At 37.7% G+C, this 25214-nt stretch overlaps 1 protein-coding gene across 1 annotated transcript in view; it reads right to left on the bottom strand.

Annotated features, from left to right (window-relative positions):
* Positions 1 to 4302: 4302 nt before the first annotated feature.
* The window catches only part of RNF125 (ring finger protein 125), a 25314-nt gene continuing 4402 nt past the window's right edge, over positions 4303 to 25214 (bottom strand). Inside the window, exons 2-6 of the mRNA XM_004703078.2 lie at positions 17028 to 17181; positions 12652 to 12740; positions 9531 to 9621; positions 6642 to 6749; positions 4303 to 4839 (exon numbers count right to left, since the gene is read on the bottom strand). Coding sequence (XP_004703135.1) covers positions 4753 to 4839; positions 6642 to 6749; positions 9531 to 9621; positions 12652 to 12740; positions 17028 to 17181 — 529 coding nt within the window. The 3' untranslated portion in view covers positions 4303 to 4752. The remainder of the gene's footprint in view (positions 4840 to 6641; positions 6750 to 9530; positions 9622 to 12651; positions 12741 to 17027; positions 17182 to 25214) is intronic.

The raw sequence follows: 25214 nt of genomic DNA, 5'->3' as shown, positions 1-25214 counted from the left end.
AGCAGTGACTCTATAGGATATAGCAGAACTAGCCCAGAGGGTTTCTAAGACTGTCTGTCATCTTTACAGAAGCATACTGTCATGTCACTTCTTTCTTCTGCAGAGTGGCTGGTAAGTCTTGAACCACTGAGTTTTCAATTCACAGCTGACCACTTTAACTACTGTGCCACCCAAGCAAATGAAAGACACTTAGTACCCAGTAAAGGTCATGAAGCAACATTATTTATGAAAGGATTTCCTATAAGATCTAAACTGGAAACCCTAATCTTACTATATATTCACAATCATTACAATTTTCCAATATTTAAAAAATACATGAAAGGAAAATATCCCTAGCTAGCTAGCTATAGAACAAGGAGAATTTAGCTTTTCTGTTCTTCTTTTTTTGACAGTTTGTAAACTTTTTTTGTGTGGAGAATTTAGGTTTTCAAGAATACCATGTGAATGATTTCTTCTCCCTTATAAAGTTGCACCTTGAGGCGCTATAAAGCTAGCAAAACTTTTTTGTTAGTAGACAACAGCTTGAAGTATAGGTTTTCATTTTTTAAGGAACAATTAATTACAAACTTTTTATAAAAGTTGAAAGGCACAATGAAACCAGTTTAGAACTCAAAATATTTCAGGCAACTCATTCAGAATTCAAATAATTTAGGTGCCAGCACCTAATTTGTCCTGTAGGTGGCGAAAGAATCTTAAAATGAGGCCAGGGCAGGATTCAGAAGTGAAGCCCTGAGGTCAAATTGGCAGGTGACTTAAAACTTGATGTAAAGCACAATTTTTAAAAAGTTTCTTTAAAAACGTTTTGCTTAATTTTACAGATTTAAAGTTATTTTCTCTACATCCGTGCATTAATGAAGATTTATTGTCTGGATAGTCAACACTGATATACAGAAATAGGTTTTCTTCTTCAGGAACTAGATTTTCAATATGATAATTACCCCTAACAATTTTATTTTTGCTCTTGTTGTCCAACGGGGGTTTAGATAGCCCAATTTAGATTGGCTATCTAAGAGAAGTTTTGCAATTGATTACGTGTTGTGACCTGGCTGCTAAGAAAAGCAGCAAGCTGTAAACTGTAACTTAAAGGAAGCATAGAAGATCAGGTTTCACTTGGCTTTACCTTTTCAAAATTACCAAGGAAGAATCATAAGCAAGACTTTTAAGAAGTAATGGATGTTTATTATAGAAAACTTGGGGTATCATTATTATGACGACATTGATGTGTACGGTATAAATCAGTTTATAAATTACTGGAATGAAAAAGTCAACACTAGCCAAATAACCCTTCATGGTGAGGAGTTGATATCACTAGACTTCAGAGCTTCTCTGCTTTCTTTCAAGATAGAAACTTATTCTCTGTCCTTGATTTGCCATTAAAGAGCCAGACATGAAAAATAACCAGGACTGTCAAATTAGGACTGTTTGTGGGCACTAAGTGTACAATTATATAAAGTCTTAGTTAAGACTCAGCACGAAGGAGAGAATTGAGTACGCCAATGCCATTAGTTTGGAAATATTGGCATAGCACAACTACGAAAAGGTAGGGGAAGAATGAAAAGAACAAATAAAAATTTAAACGATTTTAGTTATCATAGTGGTGGTGGGTACATCAGTATTGCTATTCTCAGACTGTTGAACATGTGATGCAGATAAATCAATGAGTCATTATGGTTATTCTACCATCATTCATCATTCCCTGTGCCTTGGCAAACCAGGATGCTTCCTCAGGAGAGAGAGATGGAGATGAAGATGTAAAACAGAGGTGAAATAAAAACCCTGTCATACTGGGTTTGACTTAGAAGTATCAAAGCAAACTCAGAGTTGTTTCCTAACTCTTTCCTAAAAATAATGACCAACCAGTACCAAGGAGCCTAGATCAGCAGTTCTCAACCTGTGGGTCACGACCCCTTTGGGGGGGTTAAATGACCCTTTCACAGGGGTCACCCGATTCATAACAGTAGCATAGCTACAGTGATGAAGTAGCAACGAAAATAATTTTATGGTTGGGGGGGTCACCACAACATGAGGAACTGTATTAAAGGGTAGAGGCATTAGGAAGGTTGAGAACCACTGGCCTAGATTACGGCTTTGAAACCCTTTTTCACTGAAAGAAAAAAAAATTAATAAAACAAAACCTGGCTTCTTGGGGAAACCGTAGATTCCACATCTGGGATAGGAAATCTATGTTGCTTTTGGAAAGCTGGCCATATGAGACAACAAAGAAGTGATTAAACGTTGCTAGGGTAGTGTCAAAAGACTCTGTGTCAACTTGCTGAGGCTCTCCAGGGGAAAGTAAAACCTTAACTAAAGGAGTATTTGCAATGGACTGATGCCTATCAAGTACATTGGATCCATGAGATTGTAAGAAAAGCAAAAGGGATCTCTGGAACGTAAGAAGAAAATTAATTATCTTGAAAATTGGCAAACGTGGGGAAATCAAATATTTTCCCTTTCCTATATAAGGGGAGCATCTCTCTTTCAAAATCATTCTAAATAACAAATGAAAAAGAAATATGGAATAAGAATATTCTGCAACTAATAATGAATTAATGGATCTATGCAATGAGTATCCACTTTGGCAACCAGCCCCCAAATACAATCAGAATTATGTGCCGTAGGAGGAATGAACATACAGGGACCTATAATCTTGTCAAAGAATTGAACCTGAGCCTGTTCCAACCTCTGAATCCACTTGTCAATATTGAGAGGACAGAGCAACATGATGAAGCGCACCATGAGGCTGCAATCAGCAAAATACAAATTGTGAGAAACTAGACGCCGTAAGATCTGGATTCATTCACAAGCAAAAAAGAAGTAAAAGGGAGGAATCTGTAGATGCAAGAGAGACGTAAAAGACATGTGAAATAGAATACTTTCAAACACGTTAGATGAAATAAAGTATCTGGAGAGTCACACTTGAGTGATAACATGATAGAGGAATCTCAAGTAATTATAACCCTGAAAGTCATTGTGGTGATTGCTTGGGGGGGGCGGGGGGAGGCTGGCAGCAACTGCTGTAATACAGATAGGCTGCATGAGGGACATCTGGGGTGGCTGGCAGAGCTCTGAATTTTAAGAGGGTTTCTTAACTAATGTAAAAATTGTGCATTTTGTGTGTGGTTCTCAGTATTTGTGTTTTGCCATATAAATTTTTAAAAGGTTAATAGTAAAAAAATTTTTTTAAAAACCCAAAGCCCTTAGAGTTCTTTCACGAAAACCTAAGGATTTGGACACTTTCAGTTAGAAACATTAGCTGATGATTCTTAAGAAACGATGAGGGCAATGAATGTACAAATGTGCTTTACACAATTGATGTATATATGGATTGTGATAAGAGTTGTATAAGCCCCTAATAAAAAGATTTTTTTAAAAAGAAACTGACTAAATTATAGCAGTATTTCTAAATGATAAGCTACAAACATTTGAAATATATAATATTCAGTTCCTTTGTGTGCATATTCATAAGAAGTCAAAGAATTAAATATACAATTCTAACACAAAATTGTTGGCCTTATTAGGTAACACAGCTGGGTTACATAGACTTTATCAACTTCCTACTTTCCTAGAAAAGTTTCTTTCCTACTTCCAGAAAAGTTATTTATGTTACTGTATTATGAACTAGAACATAAGTGTTGGAATATATTTTGCATTTTCTTGAATGTCCATACATTTTTCACTCCATATTGTTTTATATAGAACAACTACCGTATCTTGTCTAACCAAAAAGGTACTTACTGATGTGTAACATGACATAGTATCATCTAGCTTGCAAATAAAACTCCATAAAGGGAGCATTAAAAAGTCCATGGAGGGCAGAGGGAGAGTGGGTAGGAAAGAGGGAACCAACCGATTACAAGGAACTATATGTGACCTCCTCCCTGGGGGACGGACAACAGAAAAGTGGGTGAAGGGAGACGTCGGACAGGGCAAGATATGACAAAATAACAATTTATAAACTATCAAGGGCTCATGAGGGAGAGGGGAGCGGAGAGGGAGGGGAAAAATGAGGACCTAATGCCGGGGGTTTAAGTGGAGAGAAAATGTTTTGAGAATGATGAGGGCAATGAATGTACAAATGCGCTTTACACAATTGATGTGTGTATGGATTGTGATAAGAGTTGTATGAGCCCCTAATAAAATGATAAAAAAGTCCATGGAAAAAGGAAATTAAAAGATCATGGAATTTTCCCACAAAATTTTGAAACCCCCTTGTACAAGCAGGCAGTCTGCAGGTTATACACAAGACCTGTTCCTTAGTTTGTCTTGAAGCCAAATTTGTGGCTAAGCCCAAACAGGAGCTTTACTCAGTGCAAGAAAAGTTTCAATGCCTTTTCAGTGATTTAAAAACCGCAAGTGCAGCAAGTGCAGGTGTTTGTGCTGAATACTTTGTTGTGAGTAAGGGTTGGTTCAATTATTTCAAGGTGAGAGCAAATTTACATTATATTAAAGGCCAAGTAGAGCAGTATGTACTTAAATCCAAAGGTCTTGGGCCCAGATCTGTGTTCTATTTCATCATAATAATGGTTGGAGACTATTTTTCATTGTTAACTGTCTGTGAAACTCAAGAACACAACGTAGATTTAAACCATCAAAATGAAAGCAGGTTTTAAATGCAATATAACAATTAACATGGACGAACATATAATTGGGTAGTACATTTTGCCCATCAAACACTGACATTTTCCCTCCTTCAAGCAGCATCTCAACAATTGGTGCAATTGTATGGTCTCCTTCCCCTTCCTTTTAATAAAATTATGTGGCGTTTGAATGATTCACATATTCAAGAAGTGACCGGTCTAATACTCTCCTGATAAGAGCTTCCTCAATTATATTAAAATCCTATAATAAAGAAAAATAATTATAAATATAAACCAGAGTCAGTAGTGTTTCATAAACTAAAGGATGATGGTCAATGGAATGAATTTCTTCATTTTATTGGCAGCTAAAACCCTGGTGATGCTGTGGGTTAGGCACTGGCCTAACTACAAGGTTGGTTGTTCAAAGCCACTCGCCTTGGGGGAAAGATGAGGCTGTCTGTTCCCCCAAAGTCTCTGAAACCCTATATAAGGTTGCCATGATTCAGAATGAACTTCGTGGCCATGGACTTGGGTTAAAACACTTTTTACAGAGTCCAGAACTTTTGTTTATGGTTTACCATCTTTTTCTATTTAATTAAAAAATCAAAACCGAAACAAAAAATGACATCTAGTCTATTCCAAATCTTGGGAACAGTCATCTTTCGCTCTTAGAGCGCAAAGTGGGCTCACATCACCAACCATTGGTTAGCAGCCCAGGGCTTACCTACAGTGCCACCTGGGCTCTTTCTAGTTCATCTTTCTGATGATCAGTTAGCCTTTTTCATCACACTATAGTCTTGATCTAACTGGTAGTTTTTAACCAACACTACAAATCCTAGTCCGAGTGTTATACTCCACATAAACAAGTAATTATGTATTCTTAAGTGTTATGTTGAAATTGCCTAAAATGAAAATAGTTAGAATTACGTTAAAATTATATGCAAATTAAAATGGGACCTTTACCATTTCCTGTACAAAATAATTTGTGGAAAAATTCCATTATCTCCCCCCCCCCCAGTATTTTTTAGTTTAATTTTTTTCCACAAACTTCTTGGAACCCCCTTATACTTATAAAAAATCAATACTATAATAAACATAGCAATTGGTGATTTCCCCCCCCCCCCCGCCAAATAAGCAATTCTCATTTGCTTTATAAATTTTATTACTAATATCAAAACAGTTATCTGCCTTGGACAAAATTCTTTTCTTTGTAATCTAATCAGCCATTGAACCAAAAGCCAGGTTTAGCTTTTAAATGATTCATCTACTCTAGCCTCTCCCTGTATATAGTTACAATTTTTATGAAATTGAAAACTCATATAGCAAAGGTGAAATCGCATCAGTAATGAAATGACTAAGAGTATTTGTTCTGTGTACATTTGCTTTTATAGTACTAATAACTAATAACAGAGTCAACCTTATCAATGTAGTAACACAGATGAGCCTTAGGAGTTTTTAGATTTAAAAATATATAAAACACAAAACTCCTGTTTTTTTGAACCTTTTCCAATATAAATATTAATAAGAAAAAATTTTAAAACATTTACAAAAGTCATATAAAGAACCTCTAAATGCTCATTAGCTAACTTTGAGACGTTGAGAACAAGAACACAACTATTCCTATTATATCTAATTTTCCTCTACCATTAAGAAACTTCTTACTGAAAAGTTTTGGTTATGAATTGATGGTTCTTGAAGAAAACTAATGGGTTATGGAGGTTCATTATACTACTTTTGTAAATGTTTAAAAATGTTTTCACATTAAAATTACAATTGTATTCAGGGAAGGCATATTATAGAAATTAAAACAACACTTTAGAAGGTAAACTTGGTTCTTTATTCAGTGATTATGTTGATCACAAACAAAATAATTTTATTCAAAGCAGATAACCATTTTCATATTAATAATAAAATTTATAAAGCATTGGGTTTTTATGATCTCTGACTTAATGGTAGTATTAAACACTTTAGTTATATTCACATTTTACTCTAAACTATTAATCACTTGGATTAAAAAGGTAACTTTGACACAGCATAAAAACATAATGCAATCAGTATACTTACTATGAAATCATCATAAAACATAGTATGGCTGACTTGTAAATGTCTTATTAAACTGCCATTGAAGCTGCTTGCATTCTCATTAGGTAGTAAATGGCAAAGTGGGCAGAACTGAAAATAAACGAGATAAAGCATTCAAGAAAGAATTTGAAATAATTCCTGTGTTTGAATTTTTTAAGGTAACCATTCCATAAGATACATTTTAATGTGATCAATCCACTGGTCATACCTTAGTATGTTTTAAAACTGCATAACTATTATAGGTACATTAAATAAATACAATTATATTTTATAGGAATTTCTTTATCTGAATTTCCCAGCTTTATACAAATAATAGTATAACTATTTGCTTTTTTATTAATTTATTTCTTAAAGAGTACTACAGTTAGTGATTTACTTAACCATCTGCCCATTTAGGTTTTTTTGAATGGGTCATTTTGAGGGTGTTATGTTAGATTTATACAGTACTGTAACCTTTTGAAATTGGATTTTTTTTCATTCATTATCATGATCCTGAGACTTCTTCAAGTGTGTCAATCAATACTCTGTCCCTTTTTAGTGCTAGTCTGAATGTATCAATTTGATTACCCATTCACCCTTTAAATAATGTAGGGTGATTCCAATTTTTAACTATTATAGATGAAACTGCCATAAATATTTGTGTATGGATCTTTGCAGGAATGAAAACTTTTACTTCTTTAAGATAAATTTCTAGACACGTGATTGCTAAGTTCTAAGATAATGTAAGGAACTCTTACCCATTGAGATGGCGCCAACTCATGTAAGAAACAACTGAACCATTTTTCAGAGGGCTGTACTGTTTTAAAATCCCACCCTTAAGGTGGGTTTGATCCAAGTTTCCCTCATGCTCACTATCATTTGTTACTGTCTATATAAATATAGCTATAATATATGAATGCATATACAAAGAGCATGTGGAAAAATTGAATTAAAAGATGATGGGGAAAATGAAAGGTAATGGAATTGTTCTAAGAGCTCTTTCAAGTTCCTGCTTGCATGTATGTATGTGTGTGTGTGTGTGTGTGTGTGTGTGTATGTGTATGCTCTGTTTTGTGGGGGAAGCATTCAGATAGTGTGTAGTACTAGCTCATAATTTTCATTTTCCTACTGGCTAACAAGGCGTTCTGGTGGCATAGTGGGATGAGGGTAGGACCGCTAACTGAGCTGATGGTTCACAACCAGCAGTGTTCCTCAGAAGAAAGATGTGGTAGGCTGCTTCTGTAAAGTTTACAGCCTGGGAAACCCCAGGGCCATTCTACTTTGCCCTAGAGGATGACTATGAGTTGGACCTGACTTGTTGGCAGTGGGGAACGGCTAGTATAAATACCCCTTTGTTTTAATATATATTACTTTTATTGCACTTTAACCTAAGCTTGTTATTTTTTAAAATTGTTTCTTTGTGCATTTTTTGTAAACATGAGATGCAGATTCATTACTGAGTGTTAGGCATTCAATTAGGTCATATTTTCATCTGATCCACACAAAAACCCAGTGAATGAATGATTAACCTTATTTTATTAAAGAGCTTAATTTTCAGAAAGGAGAATAGTTAGCTTACATTTATTTGCACAGCGATAAGTATCAGAATTTGAAACCAGGTCTCTTACTGGACAATCTAATCTTTTCCTATTTATAACACTGTCCAATTTACCAACCTGGATTATATATATATTTTAAGTTTTAATGAGGTTCTTATGTAATTCTTATCTTTCTTGCTGCTTTATAGGGGTTTATTTTCAATGTGTTCTATTTCCAGAAATAAGGATCTATTTATGAATTTTGTTCTACTCCATTAATTTGTCATATTGTGAAACAACATCACATGATTTTGATTGTGATTGTTTTATTATTACTTATTATTTTTGAATGCTCTAGCCATCTCAGTTGATTGGTGACATTTTATATCCCACAGCAGCACTTAGCCATGCTGAGACCAATGTGTAATATAGAGCGTAGAGCTGAGGCCAGGAAATATTTTAACAGAAAAACGATTAATTTTTGTGACATGGGAGAAGAAGGGTCATTAGTTACAGAGATGTGTCATTCAACAATCTTTATGGGCACTCAGTTTGTGTTGGCACTGGGAATATGAGAATTATGCTGCATAACCTTTGAAGTAAGATGATGTGGGGTTAAATCCTAGTACCAGCTCTTACTAACTGCTGGTTACAGACACATAAATGTCCTCTTGTGTGTTATAGGAAAGTTACAAGCTACCTTGAAGAGCTATTGTGTTAGTTAGAGATTTTACCCTACTGGGAACAATTAAAGTGTGCAAAAATAGAAAAACGGCTAAGTAAATGATGATGTATGCACTATGGCTTTTCTCATGATTACACTCAAATTAAAATGATAAAAGCCACACTGTAGAGTACGACTAAAATGTCAGGTTGGAAATAAAGAAGAACTCACAATCTATCTAGAGAATGATGCTCAGTCTAGTTAACAAGCAGTCATATGGCTAAACATTGTAATAAAGTTAACAATAGATGGATTAATAAAATGAATGGCTTTCTACCTTTCATTTTCAGTGTATTGTGATGGTAACACTATTTGAATTAAAGTTCGTTTTGTTAACTAGGATGTGGCCTCGGTATATTAAAGTTAGATTTTAATGGTTCCTTTTGGGTATTCTTAGTTGATCTAAGAGATAAGGTCATTTAATTTCACAAGTGAACGTAATTGCACATTAGTAATTCTTGTGAGTTTTAACACAATATTCTCCTGTTACTAATACCCATGAAATAAATTATCATAGCTCTGGCATAAATTATTGTCCATTCATGATATAGTCACACATACACAATTTAATAAACACTTTCTAACATTTCATGAATTCCAACACTGCTCAAAATACATAGTAATTCTTACCACAGGTCTTCTCTCTGATCTGTGATGGGTAATACAATGATTCAGCAAGCTGTCTTCATCCAGTTCCCTGTCACAAAATGGACACATACACCTGGAAGTACCACACAACAAGATCTTGCTAAAGTTATTGACAATTAAATAGTAGCCACTTTAACCCGACACAAAGAATAGGATTAGGTAATTCTCCTTGCTAATCTTCAGTTTTTTCTCAAATTTGATATTGTAGTGCCTAGATTTTTTTTCTTATGCGAACTGTAAATGTGTACCCTAGACAGGAGGAAACTAGGTGACCCGGTGGTTAAGCATTTGGCTGCCAACTGCACAGTTGGCAATTCAAACCCACCAGACACTTTTTGGAAAAAGAAGTGGCAGTCTGCTTTTGTAAAGAATGCAGTCTTGGAAACTCCATAGGGCAATTTTACTCTGTTCTATAGGGTCACTATGAGTCAGAATCCTTCACAGGGGCATAAGCAAAGAAATCGTTCAAATAATTCAGAGGACTTGAAGCCCAGTATTCTCTTTGGAGAGAGCACAGATGAACTGAGAAGGTGGAGATGACACCATCTATCTGTCCTTGGGCTATCTTTTTCTTCCTCCCTTTCTTGATTCAGGTAACATCTGAATAGGTATTACTTGTTCTCTATCGCCACTAGAATATATAAAGAGTTAACACAGTCTAAATATTCAGACTTGCCTGTTCGTTCCCTACCCACAACCCTCACTGCCATCAAGCTTTTCCGAGCCCTGCCAACCCTATTAAAAACAAAAACGAAACTCCCTGCCATTGAGTCGATGCCGAATCCTCCCAACCCTCTAAGACAGGGTGGAACTGCCCCTGTGCGTTTCTGAGACTAACTTTTCACAGGGGTAGAAAGCCCCATCTTTCTGCCGCGGAGCCGCAGGAGGTTTCGAACTGCTGACCTTGAGGTTCGCGGTCTATTGCATAATCACGCCTCCAGGGTTCCTTTAGCAACCTTATAAAACAGCATGAAACTGCTCCCTAGTGTTTCCGAGACTGTACAACTTTGTGAGGACAAACGGTTTCACCTTACTCTTGTGAAGGGGATGGGGGGTGGGCCCAGTGACCTACAGTTAGTGCTTAGCTATTGCACCGACAGAGCTTATAACTCAAGGTCACTGAGCCGGTTCCCACTCACAGAGACCCTAATGAGGGTTCTGAGACCGGAAGTCTTTACTGGAGCAGAAAGCCTCCTCTTTATCCTATGGAGCGGCTGGTGGGTTTGAACGGCTGATTGTAATAGCCCGATGCTCACGGTATTGTGCCACCAGAGCTCTGTATTAGTAGCCAGGGAAGAATGAAAATAATTTGTTTCAGGCTCACAGCTAACCAGAAACTAATTTGTCAACTTTTTCAGGGCAGGTAAAAGTAATTTATCCCTTCCATCGAATACTAGCCATTAGCCATCTTTGTCTGCTTTGAGCACTTGAACATGACTTGTGCAAACCAAACTGAGACGCGCTGGATGGAGAAAACCGAAGACTTAACAAAAAGAAGAGTATGTAAAATATCTTACACACCCTTACATAGAAATAAATAGAGCATGTAAAATAATTTTGATATTGATAACATGATAATATTTTGGTCATATTGGGTTAGATAAAGCAGACTAAAATTAATCTCATCTGTTTCTTTTTACTTCTTTCAACGTGGCTACTATATAGTTAATGGACAGTGGTGCCTTAAATTCCTACAGTCAATATGGAGTCTTGAAATATTTTTGCTCACTTTCTATTATACATGTAACTTCTTGCTTCAAGCTCCCTATATAGAAATTTTTACAATTTGCATCATGGAGTAAACACTTCAATAAGGCAAAAACTTCTATTTGAAAAGCAAACATTAACTACCTTTTTAAGGCTGATTAATTGACAACCTGTTCCATTTTGCTACTTTATTCTTTATTATTATATTCTAAGCTGTAGAAGAAATTAGAATTTAAATTAGTTTTCACGGGTTTAAAAATTTCATAAAAGCCATAAAATTGTCAGTCAAACCTTCATACTTAAAATTGCCAATCTTTATTAACTTTTTTTCTCTTTCACTCCTATTGAACTTTGGGGCCAACCAAATCTACATGTTGCATTGTAGCTAAAATGAAAGCATAAAATACAAAATGAATCTTCTCACAACTGAAGGTATATTTTCAAAATAATTCTCTAGAAACCTAATATCCTAGACTATTTTTATAAATATTAAAGACATTAAAATTCTAGTAGAACAAAATAAATGCTGATCATTAAGACTTTTAAGTAAGAAATTATAAGCTATATTTAAAAGTAGATAACAGAGCTAACATCTTTTTTCAGGAGAGGGAAAGAAATTTCAAAAAAACAAAAAAACAAAAACAGAAATTTCACAAATACTGATTACTACTATTAAGTAGCCAAGTTTATAAGTAGATTTGATAGTTTCAAAGCTATCGACCTATATAGGAGAACACAAATAATTTCTTTCATAGGACCAGAAGCCAAACTTTCAGCTAAATTATCCTTCTGAAAATAATATTAAGGACTCATTTATACTTTTGTCCCCTCCCTTAAAAAAAAAAGTTAATCAATATTCTCCACCCACCTACTACTAACCACCTTCATCCTTTAACCCACTGCTGATAAGGTTATTTTCTATCAGAAAAACAGAATTCAGAACTCCTGTCCCAAGTTTATCCTTCTCATGTTAAAGTATACTGAGATGGTATTTCCTTCCAGCGAGACCAGAGGGAATGGACTGGGGAACTAAGGGCTGTAGATGCAAGAGCAAAGTGAATTAAGTTCTTAACTGTAATCGACTTCTGGAATCAGTAAGTCAGAAGACAGTCAGGCAGGCATTTACCAGTTCTGCATTCTATTTTGGATTTTCCTTAATAAAACTTGTTTGAGGAAGTTACTCCAATCTCTCCAGTATGTGATCACTTCTTTTCACAAAAAGTGTTGAGAGAAAAAGAATTCTTCAACAATAATTACTATTATCAGGTACTATGGTTAAAGTCTAAGCATAACTTCAAAGATATTCTCATAATAAAAATTACTTGACTTGACAGCTCAATAAATTGTCTACAGAAATAGCAACATTAGCAATAAACTGTATTGTACTGAAACAAACCTTGTCTCCCCAAGCTCTTGTATGGGTCCATATTTATCTATATATTGTTTGCAAGTCTTTATGTGCGCCCTCATTTCGCTGAGGCAAACCTATGTAAAAGCAAATTCAAAATCAACTCACTGTTCAAAGGGGCTCAATGAAATCTTGTGATCCAGCTTTATTACTTTCACAATGTCAAGTAATGTCATACTGTGAGATCAGTGGTTTAAAGGGGTGTCTTCATGACAACAGTACCCCCAAATTAAGGCATTATCTAGAAATATGTCTTTTAAAAATTTGCCCAATAGTTAAAAGACACAAGTGTTGAGTTCCTGTATTTGGTTCTTCAAAAACCTTGTTGGTTTACTTGTTTGTTTTTCAAGTGCAAAAAAAAATTAACTCAAGACTTCATTGTTTTGGATGCCAATATCTACGTCATGTGTGGAAATCAGGAAATGAGAAAGTAAACAGGGGAGGAAAAAAGAGTAAGAGGGAAAAAAAAGAAGAGACAGGAAAATGGAAAACAAAGGTAAAGAGAGTAAATTGAATACATTTTAGAGCTGTCCATAGGAAGTAAAAAGAAACCTATGCCTAGGGAAAGATATAAATACCATGGCTTTATAATATGGCCAGCAGTCAGTCCTGCATGGCTTCACAAGACACAGAATACTTAACAGCCCCATGAAGAGTGAACATGAAAGACAACTCTTACAGCCCATTTTTATCAGCACAGAATAGAGAGCCCTTGTTCCTCCACATGTACTCACACGTCCTAAACATGAGAGAGCGGTTGCAAACAGCATATACGTAGTCTACTAAATGTGTCCTTAGAAACTCTGATAAGATCTTTTGCTGCAGGCTGCTTTCTACAGTTGTGGTTGGCGGCAGACCCACTTGGCTTCATTTTGCACAGGTACGGAAGTTCAGCCTCAAACATGAAATGTACTGTATCAAAGAAACAGAATTGTCTAACCAAAGACAAAGGGGGAAACAGGCTGAAACGTAGAAACAAATCGCTGCTTTATAAATACCCACCTAAAAATTGAACACTAGGACCAATCTTGGTAAGGAGCTTAAAAAACAGACTGTTTTACAACCATTAGCATTGAACTTTGTCTATCAGTGCGCTCTCGTCTTTTCCTATTCCTACTGGGAGTGTTTTTCTTTCTCTTTGCGTTTATTACACAGCACTCTTCACATGGATCGTCAACGTCAGGATTAACTACTGACAAATGAATTGACAAATACATAGAGCAGCTTTATGCACAAAATTATGTCAGCCATTTTGAGAGACAATAGAAGCAAAGTACGCCCTGGTCTCCTAAAATGATTTATTAAAATTAAAAAAGAAAAAAAGGTGTTTAATCATCTAACAGAGGAAAAATGTGGTTAAGAAAGTGGCATAGGGTAGTGGGGAACCTAGAAAAAATACTAGATAGAATCTAAGTTGGCTACAGGTGAGCAGCACACCTAGCAAGAGAAATTGCATAGAAAGAAAGAGGCAAATCCAAGAAGTACCTGAAAAAAAAAAATCAAAGTTCTTCCTTCTGATTAATCAGAAACAGAGGTTAAAAAAACAAGAAGGGGATTTCCACCCAGGAGAATAGAGAAGATGTTTTTGTTTCTGACAAAGACACCAAAGATGGTAATTTTACACATGGATCTTATATGATGAAAAAATGTCTATCCAAGTGCAGTGGAATGAAATTTCTTAATATGGCTCTTACACCTGAGTCTCTGTAACTCCCACCAAGTGATTGGGAGGGTCTATGCAAAGAGGATGTGCATAACACTAATAGAGTGGATTGGTCAGTTTTTGTTACCATGCTCCTGGCTGTAAGGATGAGCCATCCTTGTTGAGGTGGGAGAAACCCAGAGGACCTTTAGAAGAGCACATTCAAGAGATGGTGGAGGCCACAGACACCAGATGCATCACAGACTGGCACAGAGACTGTCAGGGTACCTTATCCTTATCTCACCTGGAACTATGGAACTGTGGAACAGAGTGACAGGTGGGATGACTTCCTGGCCCATGGAAGCAAAGGCCAAGGGACCAGTGGCTGAAAGACTAAGAACTGGACAAAGACTTGGCTGTAACTAAGAAAACCATTGACTGTATGCTATTGTTTGCTAATCCTGATTTGTGGTAACCTATTAGCTTCCCTAATAAACCCCTATTTTGAGTATTGTCTGTGAGTTCTGGAGGGCTATTGCAACAAATTATTGAACCCAGCATAGAAACAGAGTAGGTGGGAGGTATGATGGTAGTAGAATAGGCAAAGAAGGATGGACCATGGAGGCCTGTCTGACTCCTGATTCCTTATGGGAATAGGGAAGCCACAGAAGTCAGATATATCCACTTCCATGCTGTGTATTGCACAAGTAGAAAAAGCAATAATCTCTTATTAATGATTAAAAATCTGATTTTGGCCTTTTACTATGTTGTAGACACTGTGCTAAAAAGCATATATATATGCTTTTTTCTCCCCACCCCATATTATTACAACCACCTTGTAACATGAATGTTCTTTTCCCCGATTTTACAAAGAAGTAAGCAAAAATTTAGATTAGTTACCCAAGCCAGCAAACCAGAAGTAAGGGAATATGTTTTGATTTTAGAACATCTGGTTGAAAAGACCAGGCATAAATTCTATAGTCAAGTCACCAGGAATAGATTATAGAGTCTTATTTAAATATACTAACCTATTCCTCGTTTACTGGAATGGTTAGGTTGCAAAGACAAGATCATTCTACAAAATCTACATGAGGAAACAGACTGGCCAGGTGACAAAGTAGAGAATGACGACATAATTACATAACTGCCAAACCACTGAGATTCCTGTCCAACCAAACTGACACACAATTTTAGCCATCACAACTAGGTAATGTGATGTATATTCTTAATGTGTAAACAGATAGTAGATATTTTTACTATTGTCACATATGCAAAATGTTAGATAGTGAGACAATCATTAAGTGAGGAGCAGGTGTATTAAAAAAATAATCTTTGAGTACTTACACAATGTGCTGGTTACTTTTTAAGGTGCTAGATACTAATGGAGGTATGCATACCTTAGATTAATGAACCATTTGAGATCAAAAGGGCAGCATTTACTCAAGACAAAGTTCAAAAGACTTAGAAAAGGATGAATGGAAACAGCAGAGACAGGGGGAAAGCAGGATAAGGGATGTTACATTATGGGGCTTGCAATTAATAACATGAAGCAAAATATATATGAATTGTTTATGGAAAATTGATCTACTTTATAAACTTTGATCCAATTCACAATAAAAAGCTTAAAAAAGACAAAAGGTGCTGGATACATAGTTAATAATTTTAAAAAGATGATGATGAAGAAAAAAATAGACTAGACGCCGTCCCCTACACTCAAAGAATTTAAATATGGTGAGGATAAGTGATATTAATCCATAAAAGCATAACTGTAAATGGTTATAATTAGTACAATGAAAAAGTACAGGATGCTAAGAAAATGGGACTTTTTATTTAATGATCAAGAAAGGTTCTTGAAGGGAATTCAGATCCTCAGTACCAATAGCTTCAGTAAGCTTTTGGTCTCTAGAATGGTATACCTAAATACTCTTAGCAACTCTACAGGGAAGCTCAAACTTAACCTCTGTAGAACTTAGCTTTGGAATTCATCCCCAAGCCTCCCCGGCCCCATATTATTACCTTGACATCCCCATATCAGAAACCTAGGAGGCATTTGTGACCTTCCAATCTCATGTAGCCTCACATCCAGTCAGTTACCAAATGCCAACAATTCTACCTCCTGCGCAGCTCCTAAGGCAGCCTCTTATTCAACATCTAGGGTGACCACCCTAATCCAGACTTCTTGTCTGACCTATCAGTAATCGTCACCTAACTGGTTTCAACAATCCCATTCTTCACCACTCCAAGCCATTCATTCTTTATATAGATGCTAAGCTTAAAAATATATACCAGATCGCTGCACTCTAAACCTTACATTCTGTATGTCACACACTAGTATATTTAGGACAAAACCCAAGGTATCTAGGTACATGGCCTCTATGATCCCACATGATCTGAACAGGTTAAAATCACAGCAAAGAAAATTGCAAAACAGACGAAGTGATCAATAGAGATAAACACGGCAAAGTCCAGAATAATGTATGAAGAAATATGCCACTGGGTTTGGTAATAAGGATAGTATCAAATGAGTTGCAATAGAGGACACAATAGGGACTTGCAGGGGTAAAAAGAGGCAATGGAGGGGGTCAACAAAAATATTTGAAATGTTAGGAGATGTTGTAAGAGTCAGGTAGGATGGTCAGAGGAATAGATGAAATGATTAGCTGCATAAACAGTTTTTCTGGGGCCTAACCTAGTAACCATGAGCACAGAAAGGGTCTCATACCAGGGTGTTGCATTCAGTGCAGTTCTGGTACTCCGACTTCATTCTTCTGGCTACATCAGTGGCTGGCACTCCCTCGGAAGGAAGATATGCCCGGCAATAAGGGCAGGTCCACTTATTGTTCTTTACACTGGTAGCAATACAGGAACGGCAGAACCTACCCAAAACAAACCAAGGGCACATCACTTCGCTGCAAATGTGCAAAGGAGACCCCACTGGTCCATTGCCTAGAGAGGCTCTTACCTCATTGATTGAGACTGTTTGGGGATCCTGTAGCCCCAGCACATGCACTGCATGCATTTCAACCGAAGTAAGAATAGAACCAACATGGGGGAAATAACAGCATTAAAACCAAGACGCAAATGTTATCCATTGTGTGCGTCCTTTTCCTTCACCCAAATTTATCTCAAGATTTTTGGACAAATAGGCCTTAACTGTGTGGAATTTTGTGTTAGAAAAGAAAAGAGCAGTTAAGTGAGGAGGTGAAAATAGTAGGCACATTAAAATGCTTTACAAAAGAAATTTAAAGTCATCTCCAGATACAGAAAATTAACTAACCACTGTCAGGAATAGCCTTCCAGTCAAATTGATTCTCTGGATTATTGAAAGATGTTAACACACAAAAAAAATCTTGATACAACCAACTCACGTCACAGAAAAGTTTCATCTACTGATTGGAGTTGTTGAAAGCTAAGTACCCACAGAAGAAAAATGAACTTTTAGATGTTATATACATGTGAGGGGGTACCCACACTCACCCACCCCAAAATGGAATTTTCCCCTCAAAGTGATGTATTTAATTAAACAAACAAACAAATAACCTATCACCTTCACAGTACTCTCCATTACACTTAATATATTTGTCATATCTGCAATTCCATTCTTGGAAACATTTTTCAACTCTGCATCTGTTTGGATGGCTGACAGCACCTCCCTTTTTTTTTTCCTCACCTCTTTTATGTCATCAAATTGTTGTCCTTTCATGTCCCTCTTCATTTATGGAAACAAAAAGAAGCTGCACAGAGCAAGGTCAGGTGAGTAAGGTGTGTGGGGCAAGAGAGGCATACTGCTTTTTTTGCCAGAAGCTGGCGCACTGACATGGTTGCGTGAGCAGGTGCATTATCGTGGTGGCAACACCAGTCTGCCATCTGCCACAAATCAGGTCTTTTCTGATGCATAGTGTTACACAATATTGTCAGACCCTCTAAATAGAAAGGTTCATGAGCAGTCTGACCTAGTGGAAAGAACTCCAAATGCACTATGAGTCCACATTTGCATCCATTTGGAAAGTTGACAGACATCCAGAGAGAGGTTTGTCATCAATCAACATTTCACCTTTTTGAAATGAGAAAACCAAAGAAAAAGAAATGAGAAAACCACTGGTACACTGAGTTTTTTCCCAAAGTGCTGCCCTTGTAAGCTGTGTTAAACATCACAACAGTTTCTGCAACATTTTTCCCGAGCAGGAAACAAAATTTCAGAGCCCCATGTTGTTCCCTGAAATCGGCCATCACAAAAAACGAGGTTTGATCAAAACTGATTTTACAAAAAAATTCACTGTGACCAGAGAGAACCTTCCCAGGTGACGCCACTGATATGCTAACTCAGAGTGAATTGCTTGATGCTCACCTAGAGGGAAAAACTCATATTACCAAAGCTCCACTCTGCCCAGTGCTATTCTGTTTTTTGGGGGGAGCCCCCTCATATGCTGTCATAGACTGAAATATTCCTGCCCCAAGTTCCCCCCAAAACATATATATGTCAGGTTGATTGGATCATGATTCTTAGTGGTTTTCCTTAATGCAATGATGTGGTCTGATGCAATCAACTGATGGACGATAGAGGGAGTAGGGTGTGTTGTGATAGCCTTACTCAAGTCACAGCCCTGATCAGATGTAAGGGGAGTCTCTTTGGGGTGTGGCCTGCATTACCTTTTTATCTTACATGTGGTAAAAAGAAGGAGAAGTAAGGAGAAGAAATACCTCAATATCACCAAGAAATAACAGTTGGGAGCGAGGCCTTTGATCCTGTTACTGACAACCCCCTAGATTTAGGGAAAGATTGATGCCAAGGCACATGGAAGTCTCTAAGGGAGAATGAGGAGCAAGGGATGTGGAACAATGGATATCATTGTTAATGTTGGATCCATCTTGGCTGAAAGCAGAGGATACCAGAAAGATCTTTACTTACGTTTCCTTTAATATGCAAAGACATTTGACTGTGTGGGCCATAACAAAACAAACAATGGATACCCCTGAGAAGAATGGGGATTCCAGTACACTTAATTGTGCTCCTGTAAAACTTGTTGGATCAAGAGGCAGTTGTGCGAAAAGAACAAGGGTATATTGCCTGATTTAAAATCAAGAAAGATGTGCATCAGGGCTATATCTTCTCACCATACGTATTCAATCTGTATACTGAGCAAATCATCAGAGAAGCTGGGTTATACGGAGAAGAATTCGACATCAGGGTTGGCAGAAAGTTTATAGCTACCCTAGATCTCCAGATGATACAACCATGCTTGCTGAAAGTGGCTTGAGTCATTTGCTGATGAAGAGCAAGGATGGCAGCCTTCAGTATGAATCACAACTCAATGTAAAGATGACCAAAATCCTCACAAGTGGACCAATAGGCAACATCATGCTAAATGGAGAAAAGGTTGAAATTGTCAAAGATCTTTCTTGCTTGGATCCACAATCGATGCTCATGGATGCAGCAGTTAAGAGACCAAAGGATGCATTGCTTTGGGAAATCTGCACAAGATTTTTGTTCAAAAGCAAAGCTTCTCCTTTGAGGCCAAAGGGGAGCCTTACCCAAGCCATATTATTTTCCATTGCCTCACAGGCGTGTGAAAGTTAGACACTGAATAAGAAAGACCAAACAAGAATTGATGCATTTGAATTGTGGTGCTGGTAAAGAATATGGAAAGTACCACGGACTGCCAACATGACAAACAAATCTGTCTTGGAAGAAGTATAGCCAGAGGCAAGGATGGTGAGACTTGGTCTTACATCCTTTGGGCATGCTGTCAGGAAAGACCAGTCCTGGAGAAGGGCATCATGCTTGCAAAGCAGAGGAGCACCAAGAGAGACGGCCCTCAAGGAGATGAACTGACACGGTGGTGGCTGCAACAATAGGCTCAAGCATAGGAACAATTGTGAGGATGGCACAGGACCAGGCACTGTTTCCTGCAGTGGTGCAGAGGATCGCAGAGCCAGAACCAACTTGGTGGTACCTAACAACAATATGGCGGGGATGCTGAGGCCAGGAGATGTTATTGACATGGGAAAAGGACTTCGCTCCAAAGCCAACAAAGAAGGAAACCCTCCTTTTAGAATTGACACACAGAAGTTGGACTTCTAGCTTCTGAACTGTGGGAGAATACACCACTCATTTGTGGTGTTTGTTATAAGCAACCAAGACACATACTAAAAGGAGTCCTGGTGGAGAGAGGGTTAAGCACTCAGCTGCTAACCAAAAGGTTGGGAAGTGGAGCCTGCCTAGAGGCTGTGTGGGAGCAAAGTAAAGCAATCTGCTCCCATAAAGATTACAAGCAAGAAAATGCTGTGGGGGCGTTCTGCTGTTACAGAGGTCACTACGAGTTGGAATTGACTCGACAGCACCTAACGACAACATGCATTTTGAAAAGTTCATATATCATGGGCATATGAAACAGTTCGATGAGTTTTCACAACTGAAAATTGTGAAATTTATGGGAATACCCAAATAACCAACACACATTAAGAGAACAGGGCCAGTCCCCAGAATTTCTCCCTCTGCCCCCTTCCAGAGACAATTCAACCCCTTCCAACATTAGACTCCCAACAGCACAGACTAGTTTTGTCTATTTTTGTATTTTATGTAAATGGAAATCAGATAGTATGTACTCTTTTGCGTCTGCTTTCTTTCTTTCTTTCTTCCTTGCTTTTTTTCAAACTTTTTTTTAATTGACCATTTATTTGAGTGTTCTTACAGATATTATAACAGTCCATAAATCAATTATACCAAGCAAACTTGTACAGATGCTGCCACCATCATTTTCAAAACATTTTCTTTCTACTTGAGCCCTTTGATCTCAGCTCCTCTTATTCCCCCTCCAACCCTACCACCCTCATGAACCTTTACAAATTATATATATATATGTATATATATATATTTTTTCCATATCTTACACTGATGTATTCCTTAACCCACAGTTCTGTTATTCGTCTCCCTCAAGAGGGGTTAGGCATCCATCGTTGCTATCAGTTCTCCTCCTAACACCACCTGGATCGCTTTCTTTAGCTCAATACTGATCACAATTTTGTGTGTAGTTGAGATATTCCATTCTCATTTTATAAAGTCTGTTACCCACCTTTCTTTTGTTGATGAGCATTGGAGAAGCGCTTAAATGCTTTTGGACATTCAAAGTTTATTAATGGGCAAGCAGAGTTATTTTGCAAACCATTCTTGTTCTTTGTCTCCTTAAGTGAATGATGAAATTTAAAGAAACTTGTGATACATCTTAACATCTGCTTGAGCAGCATGTAAGTATGTGTATCTTTGCCTGACAGGCAGACTTTGCTGTTGATTTCTGAAGGGTCTTCGTGAAAAGCTTGATAATGGTCTAGTTTGGGGTTTTGATAACAAAACTTTAAATAATTCCTTAAAAGCTCATTTAATAGATAAGTAACTTTAACCTACGGTTAAAAAATAAGTCTTTGGAACTGCTTATCTCCTATAAGAATGAAAGTACATTTATGGATCTGTTTAACTTTTAGTTAGAGATAACTAACTGAGTTTACTAGTCATCCCTCCAAACGAACCCAAACAAACCCATTGCTGTTGAGTGAATTCTGATTCATAGGGATCCTATACAAGAGAGCAGAACTGCCCGTATAGTTTCCTAGGAGATAATTTTTTACAGGATCATTTTATTGGGAGCTTGTAGAGCTCTCATCACAATTCATCCATCCATCCATTGGTCAAGCACATTTGTACATTTGTTGCCATTATCATTTTCAAAACATTTTCTTTCTACTTGAACCCTTGGTATTGGCTCCTCATTTTTCCCCTCCCTCATGAACCCCAGATAATTTATAAATTATTATTATTTTTTCATGTCTTACACTAACCGAAGTCTCCCTTCACCCACTTTTCTGCTGTCTGTCCCCCTGGGAGGGGGCTATATGTGGATCATTGTGATCGGTTCCCCCTTTCTACCCCACCTTCCCTCCACCCACCCCATATCGCCACTTTCACTACTGGTCCTGAGGGATTCATCTGTTCTGGATTCCCTGTGTTTCCAGCTCTTATCTGTACCTATGTACATGCTCTGGTCTAGCTGGATTTGTAAGGTAGATTCGGGATCATGATAGTGAGGTGGAGGAAGCATTAAAGAACTAGAGGAAAGTTGTATGTTTCATTGGTGCTATACTGCACCCTGACTGGCCCGTCTCTTCCTTGTGACCCTTCTGTAAGGGGATGTCCAATTGTCTACAGATGGGCCTTGGATCTCCACTCCGCACTCCCCCTCATTCACATTGATATGATTTTTTGTTCTGGGTCTTTGATGCCTGATACATGATTCCATCGACACCTCATGACCACACAGGCTGGTGTGCCTCTTCCATGTGGATTATGTTGCTTCTCAGCTAGATGGCTGCTTGTTTATCGTCAAGTCTTTAAGACCCCAGATGCTATCTCTTTTGATAGCCGGGCACCATCAGCTTTCTTCATGACATTTGCTTATGCATCCATTTTGTCTTCAGCAATCATGCCAGGAAGGTGAGCATCATGGAATGCCAGGTTATTAGAACAAAATGTTCTTGCATTGAGGGAGTACTTGAGTAGAGGCCCAATGTCTGTCTGCTACCTTAATACTTAACATATCCATATATATACATAGCTCTATTTCCCTCTCATTATATATAAATATATTTACATATTAACATGCCTGTATTTAGACCTCTATAAATGCCCATTTTCTCCTAGGAGGTAAATTTTTGTTAAAGCAGACTGCCACATCTTTCAGCTGGTGAGTCCAAACAGCTGATTAAACAAGCACACATGATCATTTTAGTTTATTTACCTGAAAACATTTTAGAACTAGCCTTAATAGAGTTTCATTTAAAAGGAGGGAAGCATATTCTGTTACTGGGTAGTTTTATTCAGTTCAATCAAATGAAGATTAGGCTTGCTTAATATTCTTATATTCTGTTTCAGTTAGCCCTTGTGTAATTAGTTGGCCCTGGGTCAATTCTGATGCACAGTGACCCTGATGTGCTGTAAAGAACTGCTTCATAGCCTTTTGAAGGTTGGGACCTTCAAGAGTAGATTGCCAGGTCTTTCTTCTGGGGCACCTCTAAATGGGTTCAAATAGCCTCACCATTCAGCTAGTAGTTGAGTGCTTGCACCACTCAGGGACTCCGTAGCACTCTCAGGTAATTTCTAAGCTTCTTGACTCTGGCAGAAAGTTCCTATGATCTAGTCCCCAAACTCGCTCTTCTGGCTCCTTTGACATAATTCTATTTTGATATTACTCCAAGAAAAACTCACTGTCGTTGATTTCATTCCAATTCATTCTATGGGATCCATTAGGCCCATTAACTTTCTGAGCCTGAATTTCTGCCTTTCTTTATCTCTGTTGCTAGGATTTATAAGCAGGGACACATGAAATGTCTTGCTCTTCTGCTGCTACCACACCCACTGGGACAATAAATTTATTTGAATATTTCTTGCAAATGTTATCTCAATTCTATCATACAACTTAAGTTTATCTACTCTCTATTTCCCAGACTCATTGATGATACAAGATAAGGCAGGAAGCCTTTCCCCAAAATATATGATGAAAGCTAATTTAAAATGATAAAGCATTATAATGAAACTACTCAAATTAATTGAAATCCACTGAAGTGGGTGGGGTGCTAATTAAAAAGTCAGGGGGCAGTCCTGGTTCAGCCATAGATCTCTCTCCTTCCATGCAAGAGACTGTTCAAACCCCTTCGGGTCAACCTGGCTGGTGTACCACAGGGTCAGCCACTACTATTCTGGAGGGGTGAAGACTGGGTCTTGCTATGATGCTGAACAAAATTCAGTGGGGCTTTGTAGCAGTTAAATAATCCACTGTCAAGTTGAGGAAGGGGTGGAGTCTAGTCTGTCAACCAAGTTGCAGCTTGATGACCTCATTTGAAGGTGCAAGGGAGATAAATAACTCACTGGAGGCCAGGTACACTCTCTCTGCTTCTTCTCCCCAGGAGACATTCCTGTTGACAAGTCACATGGAGCTATATGGATGAAGCCAGAGCCCTGGAGCTCAAGGAGCCACATGGAGACCCATGCCTGCACTGAATTGCTTCCACTGCCACTGGATCCATAAGACTTTAGACCCACTGGCCTGTGATCTTCCTGCATTTGGCGTCATTGCATGTATTGTGTGAGTCTGAAGAGGAATTTATAGACTGATATCGGACATATGGACTTGACCTGGACTTGGGATGTTTTCTTAATATACAATTACTCTTTATGTAAAGCTCTTTCCTATCCATATATGAGACTCCCTAAATTTGCTTCTCTAGTCTACCCGGACTAACATGGTTCTTAGACTAAAACAGACTAGAAACAGAGGCCTGGAAGCCTACTTAAAAAGAAAAAACAAATCTGCCTATGAAAATAACTATCTCATTAGAAAATCTTATGGATCACACAATATAATCTCACTGTAGGTGCATGGGGTCACCATGAAATGGAGGCCAACTCTATGGCTGATAATTACCACCAAAATGAAAGTAAGGCAATCAGAGATGAGATACTAAACCCAAACCTAAATGCACTGATAATGAGCCGATTCTAACTCAGCAACCATGTAGGGCAGGGTAGAACTGCCCCTATGGCTTCTGAGACTGTAACTATGAACAGGAGTAGAAACCCTCATCTTCTGCCATAGAGCAGCTGGCGATTTCAAACTGCTGACCTTGTTATTAGCAGCCCAACCTGTAACCACGAAACCACAGGCCTCCTGAGATAAGGTACAGATTCCTGGAAATGTCATATCTCTTCCATTTGAAGCCCAATTTACCTCAAAAAGAAATATAAAGATAATAAAAATAATACCCATTCATGGTATTTTTTTTTTTTTTTTGCTTGTGGAATCTTTTTAAAGGAAACAGAAATCGGCATGGTGCCCCAACAGGCTAGACTGGAAAACACAAG

This window comes from Echinops telfairi, unplaced genomic scaffold (genome assembly GCF_000313985.2).
Source record: "Echinops telfairi isolate 266 unplaced genomic scaffold, ASM31398v2 ScPeMD7_7400;HRSCAF=8409, whole genome shotgun sequence".
Lineage (NCBI taxonomy): Eukaryota > Metazoa > Chordata > Mammalia > Afrosoricida > Tenrecidae > Echinops > Echinops telfairi.
The sequence above is the reverse complement of the archived record's forward strand: the minus strand, read 5'-3'. Positions and strand labels throughout refer to the sequence as shown.